Source organism: Arachis stenosperma, chromosome 6, assembly GCF_014773155.1.
Source record: "Arachis stenosperma cultivar V10309 chromosome 6, arast.V10309.gnm1.PFL2, whole genome shotgun sequence".
Taxonomy (NCBI): domain Eukaryota; kingdom Viridiplantae; phylum Streptophyta; class Magnoliopsida; order Fabales; family Fabaceae; genus Arachis; species Arachis stenosperma.
This window is the reverse complement of record NC_080382.1, coordinates 32,653,076-32,667,250: the sequence shown is the minus strand read 5'-3', so window position 1 is coordinate 32,667,250 and position 14,175 is coordinate 32,653,076. Positions and strand designations below refer to the sequence as shown.

The 14,175-nt window shown below is 40.1% G+C and overlaps 1 protein-coding gene across 1 annotated transcript; it reads right to left on the bottom strand.

Annotated features, from left to right (window-relative positions):
• Positions 1-10,433: 10,433 nt before the first annotated feature.
• Positions 10,434-11,879, bottom strand: LOC130933950 (uncharacterized). Its single transcript, XM_057863543.1, has 2 exons — positions 11,771-11,879; positions 10,434-11,605 (listed from the first exon to the last, which is right to left on the bottom strand). Exons 1-2 carry the CDS (start codon positions 11,877-11,879, stop codon positions 10,434-10,436), a joined length of 1,281 nt encoding a protein of 426 aa, XP_057719526.1.
• Between the last annotated feature and the right edge of the window lie 2,296 nt (positions 11,880-14,175).

The following is a 14,175-nucleotide window of genomic DNA, read 5'->3' as shown; positions in this document are numbered from 1 at the left end:
TGACATATGATTGCATTCTAAGTTTGGTGTTGCTATGCAACAAAATTTGTTTCCAATCTTTACTGGATACTTGCATTAATTCCAAGTGAAAGTGTCACACTAAGTTTGGTGTGCCACTTATCTTTTATGCAATGTATTATGCTCACCTTCTTAAGTTTGCAATCAAAATGTCTATGTTTCCTGTGCCTTAATTGTTATCCTTAATTTTTCTTACTTGAAACACATGTGCTACTAATGTTTCATTGTGTAAGACATTCATGATCTATCTTAGCCCCATAGCCACGGTTCTAATTGTTGCTTGAGGACAAGCAATCATTCTAAGTTTGGTGTGGGAAGGGAAAGAAAAGGAGGAAAAGGACAACAATAGAGAAGATAAATTACAAGGTTGTAAAGTTCTTTTTCCTCTCATTTGTTTCCAGCACTTTAAATTGCATGATTGTCTTATTACCTTCTTTATATACATGTGTGGTATGAATAAGCATAGCTTGAATTTTGATTTGCAATACGTTGCTGTGGCATTATGACTACCAACTTGAGTTTTGTGAATTCAAAAGCAAAAAAAGCATCATGATCATAAACAAACAAGGAATTAAAGAAGAACTTGGCATGTGCATACAAGTATTGGAAGGCTAGTATGTTTGATTGTTGCTCAAGTGCATTAGATTTGATTTAATTGAAGTTTTCATCTAGGACATTTTGTGAAATCTTTTGAAATCATGAAAACCTTGAAAAAAAAAAGAGGCAAAGAAAAGAAAAAGGGAAAGAATGAGAAAGTTGAAGGCTCTGAGTACCAATGACAATTCCATTGTTAAGTACTTGTGGTGTTTATGTATCAAGTAAAATGCTTGAAAACAAAACACTTAGAAGTCAAGGCTAGGCTCAAGTGCAAAAGCACTCCCTCAAAGCTCAAGGTTCTGAGCATCAATGATTAGAGAGTCAAGAAAAGAAAAGAAAAAAATGAGCCTAATGAAGTCCTCTAATTAAATGCTTGTGGTGCTTATGTATCAAGTGGTAATACTTGAAAACAAAGCATTTAGAATCGTAGCTTTGTTATTAACTCATGGGGCAAAGCACCCAAAAGGAGAAGCTAATAAGAAAAATCAAAAGCTTGTTTCAAGGAAGAATTATAAGAAAAAGATTTCATAAAGTGAGCTAGATAGAAGCATCAATCATTTACATTTCTTTTGTGATTGTAGCATGCATAGAAAACTAGCTTGCCATGAACATTAACTTGCTATTCTTCTAACCTTGGATTGTCAATCTCTATTGCATGATTCTTTTCTTGCTTGAGGACAAGCAAGGTTTAAGTTTGGTGTTGTGATGCAAATGCATATTTGCATTATTAGTTAGTTAGTTTAGTTAGTTTTAGCTTAATTTCACTCATTTTCTCTAAATAAACAAGTCCTTTTATGAGTTTTGCTTCCATGCATGATGATATCAAGGAACATGTTAATTTTAGCCAAATTCATGCAAGTGCTTTAAGGAATGCATATATGAATGAGTATGAATGAATCTCATGGAATTTGTGCATGAATTGGTAAGACTTTGAAGCTATTTCCTTGGTTGATGATAGGTGATGAAACAAGGAAGCATGGAAGCAAGAATGATGCAAGCTGGGCAAGAAGTTGGCGTTGCTAACTTGGATACAAGGGGCGTTATTCTTGCCAACGCCAGGAAAATGAAGTTGGCGTTGCCAACTTGGATATAGTGTGCGTTATTGAGGACAACGCCACACACAACAACACCAAGCAAGCTTGGCAGCCCTGGAAGCAAAGTTGGCGTTGCCAACTTGAAACTGGCGTTGCCAACGCCACACACAACAACACCAAGCAAGCTTGGCAGCCCTGGAAGCAAAGTTGGCGTTGCCAACTTGAAACTGGCGTTGCCAACGCCACACACAAGCAACTTTGGCACTAAAGAAGAGCTCGAGCACGTTATTGAAGCTAGGAAGCATTGGCGTTATCCTTGGCAACGCAGGCTAACAACGCCACACAACCAAGCAACAAATGGAGCCATGGAACAAAAGGAGCTGGCGTTGCCAACTCAAAATGGGCGTTGCCAATGCCACACAAGAGTGCTTGGCTAGGCACCAAGTCTTGGCGCACCAACCAGGTTGCCAAACGCCCAATGGCGCACCAACCAGGTTGCCAAACGCCCAATGGCGCACCAACCAGGTTGCCAAACGCCCATCAGCCCACCATCCGCGTTGCCAACGCCAATCAAGGCATCATCCAAGTTGCTAACGCCCACAAGCTTGCCATGCACGTTGCCAACGCCCAATGGCCTTGCCATGCACGTTGCCAACGCCAGGAAGCAAACATGGAGCCTTGAGAAAGGCTCGAGCACGTTGCCAACGTGCTAAAGAGAAGGAGTTATTCACAACAACGCCAGGAAATTATGGTGCACGTTGCTAACTTGAAAGGTATGGGCGTTATTCACAACAACTCCAACAAGGCAGCCTGACCATGTCCTCTTCAATGGAAGATATCTTGAGCTACAGAGATCCAAATTGAGTGCTTCCAGTTGCATTGGAAAGCTGACATTCAGAGCTTTCCAACCATATATAATAGTCTATGATGGAGCACAAAATTGAAGCCAAACCAGAGTCATCTTTAGGCCCTAAAAACAAGAACATGAAATGAAATTCAAGGGAGCTAGAGATGATCCTTGGATGTGGGATCGAGCACGTTGCCAACGTGCACAAAGGGGGCGTGTTTTGCAACAACGCCAGCCTCAAGTCCTTGCCTTGGGAGAGTGATGCTCGAGCACGTTGCTAACTTGGGGTTGAGGGTGCGTTATTCACAACAACTTGGCAACAACTTGGCAGCTTGACCTTACCTTCTTTGAGGAACCATAACTTGAGCTAGGAAAGTCCAATTGAGGTGATTCCAATGGCATTAGAAAATAGACATCAAGAGCTTTCCAATGATGTATAATAGTCCATATTGAAGCTGAAGGTTGACACTCAAATTCTGGGCTACATTTAGCATGAAAGTAAGGCCAAGAAGAGAAAGAGCAAGTTGTTTGCAACAACTTGGGCTAGCAACGCCCAAGTCTCAAACTCACTTCCAGGAAATTGGCATGCACGTTGCCAACGTGCACTAAGGCCTGAGTTATTGCCAACAACGCCCCTCAATGGGCCAGAATTGGTGCCAACTTGCTTTGCTTCCCCTATTCATCACAAAGGCCAACAACTTCTTCAATTGAGCCAAGAATTCAACAAAGAGAAGCCCATATTGCTAAACCAATTGAAGATCTTTGGAAGAGTTTTAGAGTAGTATAAATAGAAGAGATTGATGTACTTGTGGAGGACTTTTTTTGAGACTTTTACACTTTTGATTATTTTTTAACACTTAGCATTTTTATTCACTTTTAGCACTTTTTACTTGGCTTGGTAAGAACTTCCGGGTACTCTCCCGAGAAGCTCATTTTTTGGCTTTTCTATTGGAACTTTTCTCCTTCATTTACAATCTTTAAGCATTTCATTCTTCTTCTTCTTCTTCCTTTACACTGAGTTTAATTCTTGTTTATGGCAATTGTTGTTGAAATTGGAGCAATGACTCACTAAACCCCACTTTCACTAGGGGGAGGAGCTCTGTTTGTTGGAATGGATTGATGAACCCATCTTTCCTCCTCAATTCTAGTGGTTGATCTAAAGAGGGAACTCTTGATCTTCACAGATTCAACCACCATCGAGAGAGGGGTTAATCTATATGAATTATGTGGTGAGTTTGAGGAATGAGCCACATAATTCAGTTTAGAGTTCATCCTTTCATGATTTCTTTAATCAATATACCTTGGTTAGTATGTGAGATGTAACTCTCCTTGGTTGAGATTATAGAAATTGTGTGGCTGGATAATATATGAGCTTCATCTCTTCTCATGAACAATTAGATCACGAGAGTGGCAATTGGCTATGTTGAGAGAGATTGAATCACCAAGAGATTGGGGGTTCAATCACCCACTTGCCATAGATCTATACCCATGATTGAGAAGGATTTGACTAACATCAATTCATGAAAACTAACATCTCTGATCCCTAATGATCCTCTCCATCATTAATTCTCATTTCTTTTGTTCTTAGTGTTTGAAAACCCATTACCCAATTCCCTTCTACATTCTTGCAATTTATTGTTCTTGTCATTTACATTCTGTTTCTTTATTCCTTACTCTTATGCTCTTTAGAATTCAGCACTTTATCTTCTTGCAATTTACTTTTGATGTCATTTAAGTTTCTTGCAATTTAAGTTTCCGTTATTTACCATTCATTATATTTCTATTGTCTTGTTCTTAAATTCCTTGCAATTTAAATTCCTGCACTTATGTTCAAAAGTTACATTAATCACAAAATCAAAATCTTATTCGCTTAACTAAATCTACCATTTAACTAAAGTTGCTTAATCTACCAATCTCCGTGGGATCGACCTCACTCTAAGTGAGTTTTACTACTTGATACGACCCGGTATACTTGCCGGTCATACGTGAAATCAAATTTTTACGTATCAAGTTTTTGCGCTGCTCAAACTGCATGATTGGAAGCATCGCACATGATTTCAAATGGCTGGCTCCAGTTTGGTCCTCTTACAATGGTAGCTTGAGTCAGGTTGGTCTTCAGCTTATCAAACGCTTGCTTACAATTTTCACTGAACTAGAAATCAATATCCTTCTACAGCAATCTGGATAAGGGAAGTGCTACCTTACTGAAGTCCTTAATGAATCTCCTGTAAAAACCTGCATGGCCAAGGAACGAACGGACTTCCCTCACAGAGGAGGGGTAAGGTAAACTGGAAATAACATTCACCTTTGCTGGGTCTACAGAAATACCAGTATTAGATACAACATGTCCTAATACAATCCCTTGTTTAACCATAAAATGACATTTTTCAAAATTCAATAAAAGGTTTATATTGACACATCTACCTAATACTCTAGATAATACATCTAAGCAAAGGCTAAAAGAATCACCGTAAACGCTAAAATCATCCATAAAAACTTCCATACAATCCTCAATGAGATCAGAAAAAAGACTCATCATGCACCTCTGAAAAGTAGCTGGTGCATTGCACAAGCCAAAGGGCATTCTCTTGTAAGCATAAGTCCCAAAAGGACATGTAAAAGTAGTATTTTCCTGATCCTCAGGAGCTATATGAATCTGGAAATAACCTGTGTAACCATCTAAAAAGCAATAATGTGATTTACCTGACAGGCGATCCAGCATTTGATCAATGAATGGAAGAGGGTAGTGATCCTTGCGAGTAGTTTGGTTGAGACGCCTGTAATCAATGCAGACTCTCCAAGCGTTCTGTACTCTGGTCGCTATGAGCTCTCCATGCTCGTTCTTCACTGTAGTGACTCCAGACTTCTTGGGCACCACTTGTACTGGGCTAACCCATTCACTGTCTGAAATGGGCTAAATGATACCTGCTTCCAATAGTCTGGTCACTTCCTTTTTGACAACTTCCAAAATAGTGGGATTCAGTCTTCTCTGGGGTTGGCGGACAGGTCTTGCTCCTTCCTCTAAAAATATTCTGTGCTCACATACTTGAGGGTTGATGCCTACGATGTCTGCCAAACTCCACCCAATTGCTTTCTTGTGCTTCCTCAGCACATTAAGTAGCTGCTCTTTGATGCAGGTGGAAACTGTCTCTCAACAAGTTTCCTTCAGCAAGTGTACCGAATTTGTCGTCAAGTAAAAACTCACAATAGAGTGAGGTCGAATCCCACAGGGATTGATTGATCAAGCAACTTTAATTAGAAGAATATTCTAGTTGAGCGAATTCAGAATTTGGGTTGAGATTTGCAGAAAATAAAATGGCGGGAATGTAAATGACAGAAAAAGTAAATGCTAGAATTAAAAGGCTGAAAGTAAATGACTGAAAGTAAATTGCAGAATTGTAAATGGGAATGGGGTGTTTGCTCATGAAAGTAAATGCAGAAATTAAAGAGAATGGGTGAGATCAGAATTGGGGAGTTCATTGGGCGCAGGAGATGTTGCAATTCTCCGGATCAAGTTCATTTTCATCTCTTCCTCAATCAATGCATTCATTGATCTCCTTGGCAATCTTAATTGATTGAATTACAATTTCTTGCAATTCAATCTCTCAAATCCTGATCAATAGCCAATTCCTTGGTCAATTGCTCATGAGAAGAGATGAAGTGTGGTCACTGATTATACCACATGCATTTCCCAAATCAAGTATTGAGAGGATTATAGTCACATATCCATCCAAATCCAATTTGGTCCAGCATGAGAAAGCATTTCTAGCTTGATCTCTTCATTCCTCTTTCAAGGCTCAGAAGAAATCCAAGTTTGAATAGCCTCTTTTCCAAGATAACTACCCAATGGGATGAAGATTGAAAGCTTTCAAGTAAAATCAAGAGAAAAGATAGAAGAAGAATAATGAAAACTAGTATTGAACCATCAAATTACAACAGAGCTCCCTAACCCAATAAAAGTGGTTTAGTTGTTCATAGCTCTAGAAAATGAAAACAAAGATGGAGAATACATCATGGAACTAGAAGAGCAAAGAAAGTAAAATACAGAGAGTAGTGCTATTTTCCAACTTCCAGAACTCCTAAATAATTCAAAGCTACTCCTATATATATTACTCTTCTCAGTTTCTAGTTGGCTCTTCAAGTCTTGGGCCTTTGGATCTTGAGTTTGAAGCAGTTCTCTTCTTCATTTGAAATTGGCTTTACTTGCAGAGAGAAAGTGTGAAGTGGGCAGAGACTTTAGCTCAGGACGTTAAGGGTGTTAACGTTTAGTGAAAGTATGAGTTCGAGAACGTTAGTGACACTCAACATTGTCACTAACGTTCCAATGTACCCCTTTCGCCTCACGTTAGAGCCCACGTTAACTAGGTTAACGTGGCTTCTAACGTGGCCTTCCCAACCTTCGAGAACGTTAGTGACACTTAACATTGTCACTAACGTTCTAGTGTGCCCCTATGTCTCACGTTAGAGTCCCACGTTAACTAGGTTAACGAGGCTTCTAACGTGGCCATTCTTATCCATCCCCAACGTTAGTGACAATGTTGAGTGTCACTAACGGTTGCTCACCTTTCACTCATCAACGTTAGCTTCCACGTTAACTAAGTTAACGTGAAAGTTAACGTGGCTCCTTGGGGTTTTGTGGTTGCTTCCAACGTTAGTGACAATGTTGGGTGTCACTAACGTTGTCGACCACCCTTGCCTCTTACGTTAGCTCCCACGTTAACCAAGTTAACGTGGAAGTTAACGTGGTACATTGCACCTTAGGCCAACGTTAGTGACAATGTTGAATGTCACTAACGTTGGCTTCCTTCCCCCTTTTAACGTTAGAGGCCACGTTAACTAGGTTAACGTGGACTTTAACGTGGCCACTTATGATCATTGGCCAACGTTAGTGATAATGTTAAGTGTCACTAACGTTGGCTCAAAGTCCCTTCTTCACGTTAGAGTTCACGTTAACTTAGTTAACGTGACTCTTAACGTGGGCAATGATGGCTTCGAGAGCGTTATTGGCAATCACTTTTCTCATTAACTTTGCAAGTTACCTCCCATTCCACGTTAGTGGCCACGTTAATTAGATTAATGTGACTGCTAAGTGGTTCTTCCTTGCTTCCTTTGGTCCTGAAATCAAGCAATAGAGTCCATCAAAGTTCTAATCCAAGTCATGGGTAATGCAACATACAATTTGTCACTAACTCATGCAAAATCCTCATGAAATCATGTAAAATGCACAATGTATGCTTGAATCAAGGTATAAGTGAATATCCACCCAAAACTAGCTTATTTCCTAAGGAAATGCATGAAACTACCCTAAAAACAGTAAAGAAAAGGTCAGTGAAACTGGCCAAGATGCCCTGGCATCACAACACCAAACTTAAAGCTTGCTTGTCCCTAAGCAAGTACTGGAACAAGAGAATGATGAATGGAATGCCAAGAGAAATGAGTCATTCTTGTGGAAGTCATGTCACTGATTTTATGGTGGTTTCATGCATAGCAACTTAGGTTCATTCCATTACTGGCTTTCAGACCTTTATCATGTCCTAAAACACTAACTTTGCTTACATCCCATGAGACTTTTATTGATCCTTTTATTGTCATTCCAGGGCTTATTTGTGTTCTTCAAGCTAAGTGCTCTGTAAGGGGGCAACTCTTTAAGATAAGATTTCAGCCAACACTCCCGAACCAGTTGGTTCAAGGTGCTAGGTGTTGAGACACCCCTAAGGACTTACTCCCTCAAGTCTCTCTCCCATACATACACACCACAGGCATCTGGTTCATTTATTTTCCTTCTTGAGACCTTGGTGTCCAGCACCTCTTTGGGTTACTAAATGCTCTGTAGTGAGGGTTACTCTTGATAGTGGACTTTCAGCTGATAATCCCGAGTTAGTTAACCCAAGTTACCAAGTGATAAGGCACCCCTAAGAGCTTATTCATCCAAGTAAATCCCTCACACAGGAACACCACAGACACATGCCTCAAGATTAAAACCATTGGTGCCTAGCTTTATTGCTTACTCTTTTTCTTTTGTTTTTCACTTTAAGTGTTCTTTCCCTTTCTCTTATTAGGATCTTGTTATTTACTTAGTCTCATGGGTATATTCAAAGTATAGTATTCAGGCCAGATAGTTGTCATCCCCACCTTATGGTTGAACCAACTTAGCTAACTTATGATCACACCAAAGACTCATGAATGCACTTCCATATTATGAACTCCACTCTGGTTTTTTTAAAATACAATCATTCTCTTTTTCATCTGATTTAAAAGGACAAGCATGCAAGTAAATAAGGGAAACATGCAGTGACACTTAAACCAGAAATCATAGACCTAAGCAATAAAAACTTAAAATGCAGAGTTGAACTAGGTTCCAATCAACACATGACTATTAATTAACAGTGCATTCGGACTTCCAATTTTTAACACGATGAGTAGATGGAATTAAGTAGTAATACAACCTTTGGGAGATGGTTTGCTACACCAATCCAGTTGCCCTCTTGTTGTCATTGCATAGTTCTTGATGCCTCACTTTCTTAGTTGAAGGTGCACCATCTCCTCATAAGCTTCCTGCAAGGTTATTGGAAGTTGCTTGTTTCACAAGCACTTGAGGAATAGTCAGCTTGCATGCACCAAACTTAGTTCCTTGCCTACTACAAAACCTTGCATGCATGCGTAGAACCTCGTATCTTGCTGTTAGCAACCAATTAACTAAAGACTAATCTATATCCAAGTGGTTCCCTTGATTGGTCAGAGCTAGCAATGTGCTTTGAGAGTGTAGTGTGATTCTAACTAGCATCCTTTGGTGGGACACCAAACTTAGAATCGCACTTTCACTCTTGAATTGTTTTGGTGTGGATTGATGGAGTGGTTACTTGATGGACGGTTGGGGTTATGCATGGATAAAAGACAAGGATCATCACTTTATGATGGAGATTGCTCGGTTTTTTAGGTGTCCCATTTTTCCAATGTTGCATGGCAACATTTTCCAATGTATTCCCTTTTTAGAACAAGTGTGTAGTTCTCTTCATGAAGTGGCCGAACCTCCCCCATCTAATTGTCCAATCAATCCCCATCAATGCTCCTTTTCTTTTCCCTATAAAGACAAAATAAGAAAGGTGAGAATAATATCAAACCAAAGATAATTGAAACTTTACGGCAAAGAAAAGAAAAGATTAGATTGTTCATTTATGAACTCCAACTAACTAACTAACTGTGTGTCCTTATATGCACATTGGTGACACCTTGGGGTGACACCAAACTTAGTTTAGAGCATTGTGATGAAAAGTTTTGTTCAAAGCTCCCAAGACTAGCATGCATCTTGGTTTGCTTTGAACACCAAACTTGTTCCTCACTATATACTACACAATAAGGTTTTCACCAAGTGTTTGTCAAGTTTGGGTTGGAATTCATAAATGTTGACTTATTCACTATCTTCTAAAAGCATATAAAACATGGGTTGCCTCCCATGAAGCGCTTCTTTAGCGTCACTAGCTTGACGTTTCTCCCTCATTAGGGTGGTTGGTAATGCTTGAAGTCCTCCCCTCTCGCTGTGGACTTGTATCCATTGGTTGTATCAATGATCTCTACATGTTCCAGGGAAAGAACTCTGTTGATTGTGAAGACTTTAGGTAACTGAGATGGTACAGTAGGGAGATTAGGGGGAATATCTGGGAAGTAAGCTGAGATCACTCTATCCCCTGGAGAAAAGTCTTCCGTAGGGATCTTTTTGTTCCTCCACCTCCTTGGTACCTTCTTCCTTGTGTCTTTTGATATTGCCTTGCTCTTGATGACTTCTTCCTCTAAGGGGGTTTTGATGTTGTCTTCACATCCCTCTAGAGATTTAGGTTCCTCCAACTTTTCCTTGAGCTATGGTAGTTGCTGTTTCCCTTGTTTATCAACCAAAGGGGTCTCCAGATAGGTTGGGTGTGCTTCAGTGCTTGCTTCCTCCTTCAATATCTCATTATGATCTTTGCTTGGTTCCTTGTGCTCTTAGTCTGCTTCTTGTGAGAATTTGAAGATATTAAAGCTGCATTATGGATCCTCAATATTAGCTCCCCTTGCTCCACATCTATAAGTGCTCTGGCTGTAGCTAGGAAGGGTCTTCCCAATATGATTGGGTGAGTTTGACTCTCTTCCATGTCCAGGATGACAAAGTCTGTTGGGAGAAAGTATTTTCCAACCTTTAGCAACACATTTTCCACCACTCCTATTGCTTGCTTTTGAGTCTTGTCAGCCAGTCTGATGACCACATCTGTGGGCATTATCTCATTGATCTGTAGCCTCTTTACCAAGGATAATGGCAGTAAGTTGATGCTTGCCCCCAAATCACAGAGTGCTCTATCGAACATTGTTTCTCCTATGGCACAGGGGATGTGAAAACTCCCTGGGTCTTTTCTTTTTGCAGGCAACTCAGGTTGAATAAGGGCACTACATTCCTTGTTCAACACTATAGTTTGGCCTCCTTTGAGTGAGCTTTTCCTGGGAAGAAGTTCCTTCATATACTTGATGAATACTGGCATTTGTTGGATGGCCTTGATGAATGGTATGTTCACATGCAGAGATGCAAACAAGTCTAGGAACCTTGAGTATATTCTCTTCCCCACAGCACCATTGAGCAGTTGGGGAAATGGTGCATAGAGCTTAAGCAACTCTTGTTGTGAGATTTCTGGTTCTTGGTGATCTCTATCCTCCTCCTCTATTGAGTTGTCTTCAGGCTGTTGGGAGAGTTTTCTTTGCTTATCTTCATCCTCTTGATCACTTGTAGTGACCATTTTGCAATCTTCCCATCTTACTTTCTTTGCTTCTCCTCTTGGGTTTTTCTCCGTATCACTTGGGAAGCCATCAGTAGGTTTGGGAATCTTCTCAGCTAAGCATCCCACTTGGAATTCCAGCTTCTTGATGGTCTCTCCCTGGTTCTTAATATTGGCTCGCACCTCCTCTTTGAACACCTTGTTTTCTTGAATTTCTTGGCATATTCCTTCAAGTAAGGTTTTAATCTTAGAGAGCTTGTCATCAAATGATGGTGGATTGGGAGTAGAGGTGTTGTTTTGGTTTTGATATGGGTGTGGAGAAGTGTTGTTGTGAGGATGTTGATATGTCCTTTGTGTGAATTGTTGATGAGCTGCATTGTTATTGGAGTTGTAACGTCTTTGATCTTGGCTTTGATTTTGTTGATTCCCCCACCCAAAGTTTGGGTGGTTCCTCCATCCAGAGTTGTAAGTTTTGGAGTATGGATCATGGTTCTGTCTAGGTGAATTCCCAATGTAGTTGGCTTGCTCAAGATTACCCTCTGCCTCTTCATCCATTCCTTCTTGGGTTGTTGATAAAGTGGTGATGGCTGCCACTTGGTTCCTCTCCATCTTCTTGGTGAGGTCAGCTAGCTGCTTGGTGATCATCTTGTTTTGGGCTAACAGTGCATCCATGTGGTTCAGCTCTATTACTCCTCTAGTGTTACTTCTTTCAGAGGCATAGAAGTAGTCATTCTCAGCAACTGTTTCGATGACATCTATGGCTTCTTCAATGGTTTTCTTCTTGTTCAAAGAGCCTCCTGATGAATGATCCACAACCTTCTTTGACTCATAGGAAAGACCTTCATAGAAGATGTGAAGTTGGACCCACTCATTAAACATCTCTGGTGGGCATCTCCTTGTTAGGTCTTTGAACCTTTCCCAAGCTTCATAAAGTGTCTCCCCATCTTGCTGTCTGAACGTCTGCACTTCAGTTCTCAGCCTATTGATCCTTTGAGGGGGGTAAAACCTTGCCAAAAACTTATTCACCACCTCCTCCCAATTTGTCAGGCTTTCTTTTGGGAAGGATTCAAGCCATTTGAATGCCTTGTCCCTGAGTGAAAAAGGGAACAAGAGCAGCCTATAGACATCCTGGTGGACTCCATTGGACTTCACTGTGTCACAAATCCTCAAGAAGGTGGTCAAGTGTTGATTCGGATCTTCTTGAGCACCTCCTCCAAATGAGCAATTATTCTGCATAAGAGTGATGAGCTGAGGTTTTAGCTCGAAATTGTTGGCATGTATAGTGGGCTTCTGAATGCTGCTCCCACAGTTGCCTGGGTTTGGATTGATGTAAGAGCCTAACACTCTTCTATCCTCCCCAGCATGATTTGCTCTACCTCCTCCCCCATGGTTATTAGCCTCTTCTTCATGTTGGTTTTCCATGTTGCCTTCCATGTTTAGTTCAAAGTGTTCCTCCTCCTCTTCAGCATCGATTGCACGTTTTTCTCTTGCTTCCCTCCTTAATCTAAGGAGGGTCCTCTCTGGTTCAGAATCGAAGAAAGTTGAAGCCCCGCTTCTTCTTCCTGTCATACAACCAACAAGTACAAGCAAGTAACAATATGTGCAGATAGTATTGCTATCTGAATTACTATTAGTTGTGAGTGATGCAATATATCAAACTGTTAGTGGGTTAGCAAACTGAATGGTAAATAACAAAGAAAACAAAAGAGTAGAGGGGGAAGGGAAGAAATTAACTAAGATAGAAAGTAAATTACTCAAACAGAAAATTAAATCAACTAAACAAAAGTGCTCAATCTAGTGATCTCCTAATTTAATCATTGTTAATGCACAATCAATCCCCGACAACGGCGCCATAAACTTGATGCAGGTGGAAACTGTCTCTCAACAAGTTTCCTTCGGCAAGTGTACCGAATTTATCGTCAAGTAAAAACTCACAATAGAGTGAGGTCAAATCCCACAGGGATTGATTGATCAAGCAACTTTAATTAGAAGAATGTTCTAGTTGAGCGAATTCAGAATTTGGGTTGAGATTTGCAGAAAATAAAATGGCGGGAATGTAAATGACAGAAAAAAGTAAATGCTAGAATTAAAGGGCTGAAAGTAAATGACTGAAAGTAAATTGCAGAATTGTAAATGGGAATGGGGTGTTTGCTCATGAAAGTAAACGCAGAAATTAAAGAGAATGGGTGAGATCAGAATTGGGGAGTTCATTGGGCGCAGGAGATGTTGCAATTCTCCGGATCAAGTTCATTTTCATCTCTTCCTCAATCAATGCACTCATTTATCTCCTTGGCAATCTTAATTGATTGAATTACAATTTCTTGCAATTCAATCTCTCAAATCTTGATCAATAGCCAATTCCTTGGTCAATTGCTCATGAGAAGAGATGAAGTGTGGTCACTGATTATACCACATGCATTTCCCAAATTAAGTATTGAGAGGATTATAGTCACATATCCATCCAAATCCAATTTGGTCCAGCATGAGAAAGCATTTCTAGCTTGATCTCTTCATTCCTCTTTCAAGGCTCAGAAGAAATCCAAGTTTGAATAGCCTCTTTTCCAAGATAACTACCCAATGGGATGAAGATTGAAAGCTTTCAAGTAAAATCAAGAGAAAAGATAGAAGAAGAATAATGAAAACTAGTATTGAACCATCAAATTACAACAGAGCTCCCTAACCCAATAAAAGAGGTTTAGTTGTTCATAGCTCTAGAAAATGAAAACAAAGATGGAGAATACATCATGGAACTAGAAGAGCAAAGAATGTAAAATACAGAGAGTAGTGCTATTTTCCAACTTCCAGAACTCCTAAATAATTCAAAGCTACTCCTATATATATTACTCTTCTCAGTTTCTAGTTAGCTCTTCAAGTCTTGGGCCTTTGGATCTTGAGTTTGAAGCAGTTCTCTTCTTCATTTGGGCTTGGCTTTACTTGCAGA